The 9,357-nt window shown below is 40.0% G+C and overlaps 1 protein-coding gene across 2 annotated transcripts in view; it reads right to left on the bottom strand.

Moving 5' to 3' along the window:
• The window catches only part of crip3 (cysteine-rich protein 3), a 32,209-nt gene extending 23,509 nt beyond the window's left edge, over window positions 1–8,700 (bottom strand). Inside the window, exons 1-2 of one of the 2 annotated variants that reach the window (XM_063190861.1) lie at window positions 8,545–8,700; window positions 1,442–1,536 (exon numbers count right to left, since the gene is read on the bottom strand). In XM_063190861.1, coding sequence (XP_063046931.1) covers window positions 1,442–1,536; window positions 8,545–8,587 — 138 coding nt within the window. In that variant the 5' untranslated portion in view covers window positions 8,588–8,700. The remainder of the gene's footprint in view (window positions 1–1,441; window positions 1,537–8,544) is intronic. The other variant, XM_063190860.1, reaches the window with a different exon arrangement.
• Between the last annotated feature and the right edge of the window lie 657 nt (window positions 8,701–9,357).

Genomic DNA, 9,357 nt, shown 5'->3' with positions numbered 1-9,357 from the left:
TGGGTATTGGGTGTGGAAGTCAAAATTGGAGGAAAGATACAGTCTCAGTACAGGCTCCAAAGAGAGTGATAAGGGAGGGGGGTTAGATGAGAACATGATATACAGAGAGGGGGTTGGCGAGGAAGAGAAAACGGGAGCAAAATGAGAGTGAGAGAGTAAGAGGGCTGTGAATGCGCTAACCTAGACATGTCAGAGTGTATCAGAGTGGCACGAGCAGTGATAAGCTGAAATCAAAGGGGGGTGAGGACTAGACGGGTCACTCACGAGGCAGTCAGATGCTGTAATAATGCAGTGCTAATTCAACACTTTGGGACCAAATACATGCTATAAGATGTTACATCGACCCTCCAAGTGTTAAATTAACACTGATTTTTTGGACTGTGGATGCAGATGGAATACACACCACAGCTACAAAATACATGCAAAAAACTGTTTCAAACTACAACAAAACTGTCATTTAACAATCCACAACTGGCCTGTCATAGATCAGTATTATTTGAAGATGTCTCACCATCCTTTATGTTCACATCTGTGGTTGTGATATATTGCTGTGGAAAAGGGATCTATTCCAGTATAGCCTCTTACTGCAGAAGGGCCCGCTGGCAGACTTGTTCACTCTTGGCTAAAAAGACTCAACTACATTGTAACAACATTGCTATGACATGACAGAGAGCCAGATTAAAACTTGATCATTACAATTTCAGTGACAGTAAGGCTATACTATAGGCTCTGTGCAAAGGGGTTAAAAAGATCCATCACAAATATTCTGTATTTAAAAAGAACACCGAAAGTTCCACAGACCACACTAAAATATTTCTACACTAAATAGTTCTCTGTCACTGCTCCAAATGACTAGGGGAAAGAAGAGAATCTTGACATTTCCATCCAAAAGCAAAACACTGCAGCTGCACTTGAGCTTATACCTGGCCACGTACACAACTCTTTCCTTTGTGAAAATGTTCAGCCCGTAATCAATAAGATTTGTTCATTACCAGAATACTCAATCCTTTATTATTCTATTTATTCACTGTATATAGTGATGGAACACCCTACTCTTTTGAAGGTTTACTTCTTTGGCACCAATTGCTATTACTAGTGTTGTCCATATGCCCATCTCCTTCACAAATGAAGAAGAAAAAAAACACAATGAGGTACAAGTAGCTTCTTCAAAAGCGTGGGTAAAAGCAGATTTATATGTTCTATGACAAATGTACCTCAAATTTGTTGATAAACAGGGTTGTTGATAAACAGTAGTCCACTTTCAGCAAATGGAAAGGGTCAGAGCTGAGATTCCTGTCCAATGACAGACCTGCTTGGTGTCAGAGCCCACCAATTAGAGCCCTGCCTGGTGTCAGAGGTGAGAGTCCTGTCCAATGACAGGCCTGTCTGGTGTCAGAGCCTGTCCCCTGTAGTCAGACATCAATCCCTCTTTTCTTCTTACCTCTGCATGTCCGCCAGGAGATAGGGTCTTGTTACAGCGTTCACATTTCAGACAGAAACGGTGCCAGTTCTTCCCCAAGGAGCTCACCTTCTCCGCTGGAGAGAGAGAGACACAGAGAGAGAGAGAGAGAGAGAGAGAGAGAGAGAGAGAGAGAGAGAGAGAGAGAGAGAGAGAGAGAGAGAGAGAGATTGGTTGGTTGGTTGGCTAAGTAATAATTAAAAGATTCTACACACTTACACCCGATTGACTTCATTGAGAAAATAACAAGAAAGAGGGATGAAAAATAGAAAGCGAGGAAGACAGACCATTCAAATAGTGAAATGAAGACAATTTAGGAATGTTAGACGTCAATTTCCACCAACTCTCACCACTTTTACTACACATTGAGCTTCTAGCCAACGTGTCTGTCATGGTGTGTGACATATCCCAGCACTTTCATACAGACCAGATAGTGCACACGCTTGCCAAGTTTCTACTGGCACAGTCAAACAAACAGACACAGTGACTGACAGCCAAGGTGAGAACACAGGAAGGTTCAAGCAGCCATGACTGAAGAGGACCCATTGACACAGGACACTCTGTTTGAGTGAAGTTTCACAAGACATGTCCTAACATTCCTGTAGCTCATCGGTTGAGTAATCCCAGAACATGGTTAAGTGATAAACCAAAGCTTATCTGCTTGAAAAGGGAAATCTGCTAATAGACAGGCCACATGTGTCATTTTGTTATGAACATAAGGACTCCAGACTCTTGTATTAGATGATTTACCACTATCTCAAGCTGCATTACTACTTAGCCAGGTTCTTGGACTACTCACCAGGAAGTCAACCTATTTTTATTTTTGTTCATCATATGCAGCCTTACATTACAACAGAAAAACAAAACAAGTATATCCACAGGTACAGTGTATGTGCATGAATGTTTCAACACCCAGTTGACCCACAACCCACAATACCCCAAACATTCAAACTCCAGGAAGTAGTTCTTTTTTGGTGTACTGGTCTATGTTAGACTGGATACTGATATGTAATATACTTTATGTTACATATTTATTACACCATACCTACAGAGTAAAATGCACTAGACTAGCTGTTGAAATGAAGCTGTTCTGTAATGTAATAAAACATTTTTTAGCAACAGAGCATTTGTTCTACATGTAGTTTTTTGGTAATTTGTAACTCTCATGCATGCTTTTCTTTTTGATGTATTCTATTGTAGAGTGGTCTGTTTTCAGCAGAAGAAGGCACACAAATGTTAGGCAGGCCAAATATGTACATAAGGTCCCATCCGTCTTTGCCTATAGGGCTCCCTTTGAAACGGTCCTGTGTGCAGGTCAGGATGTGCTAGTATACACTGAGAGGAAGTCCTCAAGTGCATATGGTGCTCTCAGGAGGGACAGATGTTACGTTTCAGCCATGAGGCATTTTAAACACACGCAGATGAGATGACACAGGATCCCTCATTCTCCCTCAGCATGGAGACACTGGCCCGCACGTATAAATCACCATGGCTCCAACATAGCACAGCTGAGAGGTGTTAAGGGCACACATACACACACACACACACACACACACACACACACACACACACACACACACACACACACACACACACACACACACACACACATACGGCGTGCACACACACACACACACACACACACACACACACACACACACACACACACACACACACACACACACACACACACACACACACACACACACACAATGACAAATAACCAAATTATAATACGTCAGAGAAAGACGAAAGAGTGATAGAGATTTTCTGGATGTGTATGAAAAGAAGATGTACACTACATGATAAAAGAATCGTCATCACAACATGTGCGTGTGTGTGTGTGTTTGTGTGTGTGTGTGTCTGTGTGTGTGTGTGTCTGTGTGTGTGTGTGAGAGAGAGAGAGAGAGAGGGAGAGAGAGAGAGAGAGAGAGAGAGAGAGAGAGAGAGAGAGAGAGAGAGAGAGAGAGAGAGAGAGAGAGAGAGAGAGACAGAGAGAGAGACAGAGACAGAGACAGATGAGAAGGTTTTGGACACTGAAAGGAAAGCTCTGCTTTGTGATTGGTTTGGTTTGAAAGCATGTTGACACAGTATCTTTCATCACCACATATAGGCTAGTGTAGCTAGCATATTATGTAGCTCATAGAACACAGAGACGAACTGTTGGCATGACAATAAGTGTTTATGGCTGTCACTGTCATGGTTCTTAGTTTTGGATGAAGTAAGTTACTCAGATTAAGTACTCACAATAAAGTCTACATGTGTGGGCAAAAACTTTGTGAGGCCAACTGAACACACTAAAGATTGAAGGATGTTTAATGTGTGTGTGTGTGTGTGTGTGTGTGTGTGTGTGTGTGTGTGTGTGTGTGTGTGTGTGTGTGTGTGTGTGTCATTTCAGTGTTTTGCGTCGACGGTTTTAACTTGAAATGAGTTCTTATCATACCTTTCCCATACCATGTGATTTTCCCCCTACCATGTGAACTTGGAGGTCGCCCATCCCCAACCCTGTGTGTGTGTGTGTGTGTGTGTGTGTGTGTGTGTGTGTGTGTGTGTGTGTGTGTGTGTGTGTGTGTGTGTGTGTGTGTGTGTGTGTGTGTGTGTGTGTGTGTGTGTGTGTGTGTGTGTGTGTGTGTGTCATGCATTTGTGTGCACATACATTGCATGCACATACTCCGTGTTTGTGGTGCTTGTGAGTCGAAAGTCTAAATCAAACCTGTGGTGTGTGTGTGTGTGTGTGTGTGTGTGTGTGTGTGTGTGTGTGTGTGTGTGTGTGTGTGTGTGTGTGTGTGTGTGTGTGTGTGTGTGTGTGTGTATGTGTGTGTGTTTGTGTGGTGTGTGTGTGTGTAAGACTCCTTTCCGTTTAATTTGGATTGTGCCTTGTATATGTCAATCATAAAGAAGCAAAATGTGTATTGTGGTCTCATCGTCTCATATGTGCACCATTGGAACCCGGTCATTAGTCAGTGGTAAAGCTTTATCAACATTGTACAACACTCCTACACTATATTACACGGTATCCATTACGACTTGGTCATTGCCATTCTGGTAGCAATAACTTTATATGAGGCACTATGTCCTAACACAACCAACAGGAACTCTCTGAATGTGGCACACAATTCTTCATGGAGAAAGTAGGGCTGAATATATCGTTATCGTGATATAAAAAGGTATATCGTGGCCTTTCTCTTATATCGCTTATATCGTGATTAATTTTATCAATTTTATACAATTGAATATCATTTAATTGCATTTCATGTTGTCACAATACACACTATAAGTTCATTTAACTGTAAAAATAAGAATAAAAAGACCCATTTTAAAGAAAGGTTGTTTTGCGACATGAAACAATAAAGAGCAAATAAATAGAATAACTGAAAACTTATGTAATTGTGCTATATCGTGATATATATCGTTATCGTGATATAAAGTAGGCTAATCCATATAGTGACATAATTTTTCTTCCATATCGCTCAGCCCTAGGAGAAAGTACTGTAAGCATACCATACCATGGTTTTTGTGCTATCATGATAGACTTGCTGATGCTCAGACACCCCTCTACTCACAAACAACAATGATCAAATAATCATAAATCACAGTGTTACATATTACTAATTAAATGACCCCGTAAATATTAAAGGGTTTCTGAGTATCACATCCAAATCATTGGATCATTATATCAAGTTAATTTGGATTTTCAAGAGGCTTGTCGACCTCAATCCGCTGTTCAGTACTTTAAGTATTAAATCTAGCTTTAAAAGTCACAGGTAGGCCTAAAAATAATGAGTTTTCCCCATTACCATGAAAAAGTCATTGCTTTGATAACAGCCATCCTAACTTTCATAATCCTAACCTTGCCTTTTTTCTGTTTATTTATTGGTCTGTTTGTGTTATCAATATCACAAGACGTGACATAGGCTTAATATAACTATGGCGTGTTGAATAAACACCTACAAACCCCAACTCCGATGAAGTTGGGACGTTTGGTAAACAGTGAATAAAATCAAAAGGCTATCATTTTCAAAACATTCAATCTATTCATTAGATGGAGAATAGTGAAAAGACAACATATTAAGTGTTAAAACCGAGAAAAAATATTGTTTTGGGGGACATATGTACTCATTTCTAATTTGATAAATCCAACACGTCTCAAAAGAGTTGGGACGGGGATCAGTGAAATTTAGTAAACATCCAAATAAGCATCCAAATAAACAACAAAGAAGAACATTTCAAAATGAATTGTACTGACGGACAATATAGGTGTCCAGGTATAAGATCATCACAGAGAGGCTGAGTCACTCAGAATTAAAGATGCAAAGGGAATAATTACCATAGTTATTACATACATTTTTGAATTCCCTTTGATTTACCACGATTGAGTGTATATAAGACATATTTTTGTTAATAAAATCATTGTATAGGTTCATGACATCATGAAATATATATTGGCTGTAGTCTCACTCTAATTCCTGGAGTGCTAGAGCTATTTAAAATTGACCATATTAAGAATGCTTAATGCATGAAAATGATACAGGGGTTTAACATTCTCCTAAGCACCTGAGCTCACTTGAAATAGACCCAGAAGACATGGGAAACTGTCCTTTGCTTACAGAAGTCAGCAGAAGTTGTAGAAGTCCATTCTTTTTGACAATAATAGAGCATTGCACATCCTGTGCTACAGTGAAAATGGACCATCCAACTTGTGTTAGTGCTAGCTTCAAAAGTCAGCCTCCATGATGGCATGCGGATGCAGTAGTGCATTGGTTAAGATGTTTTCACTCATCTGTAGAGTTAAATACAGTGCTGAATGGTATAAATGGGTTTTAAACAGCATGAAAAGCCACTCATGCATTATATTTTGAAGGGAGATCTTCGATTACTGCCACATAGTAAGGTCAAATTGCATTCTCTACTATGTTTTAACAGTTTGGCTCCATCATAAGGACCAGCAGGTGATAAAATGGTGGGTTTTTGGTCAAGACCTGTCACACTGTAAGCACTACAGAAAGGAAAAGATTGCAAAACATGACGAGAAATACACCCACCATTTAAGATGGTGAAATCATACACTGTTTTTTATATAAAATCATCTCATCGGTTAATGTATTTAACTGTTAAGTGTTGTCTTTTGTTTTGTTTTTAGTCTTCCTCGACATTTGCTGCCATTTATTGTCCCCGTCCCAACTCTTTTGAGACGTGTTGGATTTATCAAATTAGAAATGAGTACATATGTCCCCCAAAACAATATTTTTTCTCGGTTTTAACACTTAATATGTTGTCTTTTCACTATTCTCCATCTAATGAATAGATTGAATGTTTTGAAAATGATAGCATTTTGATTTTATTCACTGTTTACCAAACGTCCCAACTTCATCGGAGTTGGGGTTTGTACATGCCATTTGGAACTGGACATAACTGTCATTTGGTTACACATGTCCTCTCAAGATATGCCATGGCAGTATCTGACTTTTGGACATTTCTCACGGAGACTAATGCATTGACTGACAGTAGATAGGTCTATTTTTGATTCATATGTTTATCAGGGTTTCCCACACTGTGCATAGAACATGCATCACCACACAGAATAAAAAACGATCAACACAAATTGATCAACAGCAGCACATACATGTCAGGGGGGTGTGCACAGATAACACTTGCACTGGCCCAATGTTTTTTTTTTACCATAGCACCACACAGTGATATACTTGGTCTGTGTGGAAACACTTATGTTTAGCACACCATCCAAAAACACAAACAAAATTCGGAGATATGTTATCCAAAATTATCCTGATATGTATTTGACAGGAAACTTCTACTTGATGTATTTGAAAGCAACAACTTGAGGCACAGAACACATGGTATGGGTCATGATGTGTGTTCTGTGGCTAAAATCTTTGACAGATCTGTACATTTTGATTGTTTTGGGTGTTCCTTGTCATGGGTGGCTTGTTAAACTACATCCTAAATCAAATATTGTTTGTTAGTGTAGCCTTTAATAGGATGGTTTGACCAGTATGCTGTTTGCTTTCTTTTTGGCAGGCTTCATGATTATACCTTTAGGGTTGCATTGCCAATGTCAGTCAGACTTCAGACCACATTCCTCTAGTCTGGCCACAGGTCTACTCTCTCTCTCCCTCTCCCTCCCTCTCTCTCTTTCTCTCTCAGGAACAATCGATGGAAGTCAGGACTCATAGAGTTGTGTTCAGCTAGATGGGGGTCTCAGTGGTAAACATTACAGATGCAGTTAACTTGGACACCAGGACGCCTGGACTCAAAAGCTCCCTAGCAGAGGTTGAATAGACCACCCATCTATTCTATACGACCCAACTCTCTCCCTGGTAAAAAGAAAAACATTCACCCTGTCACAGTGTCTCATTCCCAGCCAGAGACTTTATATAACCCTTCCCCTCGTCCCGTTTGCATGGCAAAGGAGGAGGGCTTCGGTGGCAGAGGGACTGTAGTAGAATACTTAACAGTGGGCATCAATAGCGGAGAGCACAGCCTGGACAAAAAACGTCTTTGGCACAAGATGGATGGGGTCGTCTTACCTGACCTAGTGCAACAAAAGCTTCCCTTAACTTCAGTGTTGCGCGACAGTGTCCCGAAGGAATGTCAGCACAGAACAAAGTCTGAATAAGTATGTTATTCAGTTACATAATTTAAGATACTGAAACGTAGTAGCCTAGGCTACTTGTGTTAGCCAGTAAAGGAATTGGACTATAGGTCACTTTTTTATTGAATTAGTCCACACGACATGGATGCGTAGTAACCTGCATGTGAAGAGTTCAGATGCAAAACCCTCTAACTCCATTTCTGAAGACCTGCACTTCTATATTTTTAGAGAACCCCGTTGTTGGTTTGGTTTACATTCATGTACTTGATAATACATATAAATAGTTATATTATATAAATAAAATACAAAAATATGCAATTTTAATAGCTTTGTATTAAATAAAAATGAATTAAGATTATTTTCTGAAAAGGCACTTAGGGGGTTTTGCATCTGAACTCTTCATGTATTTCTCAATCTTGTGGATGCGAAGCTTCCAATGCTCCCACAGAACTATTCAAATGTTTAGCCTACTTACCGAAAAATACAGGCTTTTCGCAGCGAGGGCATTTGGACGTCATTTTTCTCGGACTTGCAGATTGCAGATGTAGCGGTCGATGCGTAAATTCCAGAGGACACCTGCGAAAACGATTACGGTCTTGCGGACGAGCCGCGTCGCGCGCCTCCGAGTTTATTTAACTTTACAGGAGAAGGTAGTCCCGCCTTCGACTGGCTCAAACTGCGATGTGGTAGGCTCTTGGCGTACCTACGTAGCCCCAGTGAGTATGCACTGCAATCATTATGGAATTTCTCACTATCTTAATAATAATAATAATAATAATAATAATAATAATAATAATAATAATAATAATGGGCCCTATCAGTTTTGTGCATCGCTATCCATGGCACTCAAAGACACTTTGGGTTGCAACTAAACTTTAATAGGGTAAATTGCCGGATGTGATTTAATTTATTCTAGTTACCAAAAAACGTATTCAGCTGTTCCTTTTAACCTCGTTTTGTGGTTCAGATCTGACAGTTGTACGTCCTGCTTTCTTTCCTCCCTTTGCTTTGGTTTACTGGAGCCTCCTAACTCGAGTCCAGCTGTGTTTTATAGGCTACCATTGTCCAAAGGACCAATACCTGGCGCGTCTTTTCAGAAGGAATGTTTAGGCTTACAATATAGCCACACGGAGCGGATGTCTGAAACGTCAACTATATGAGTGTGTCCACTTGTTTCCGATTTCATTGTGAATTGCTCTGTGTGATATCGTCTGATCAGTGATATCTATCCAAATAATGCATAACTTCAAGCCAGACATGCCTGAATCCTAAATTAGAACACAATGGT

This window comes from Engraulis encrasicolus, chromosome 24 (genome assembly GCF_034702125.1).
Source record: "Engraulis encrasicolus isolate BLACKSEA-1 chromosome 24, IST_EnEncr_1.0, whole genome shotgun sequence".
Classification (NCBI taxonomy): domain Eukaryota; kingdom Metazoa; phylum Chordata; class Actinopteri; order Clupeiformes; family Engraulidae; genus Engraulis; species Engraulis encrasicolus.
This window is presented reverse-complemented; position numbering and strand designations above follow the sequence as displayed.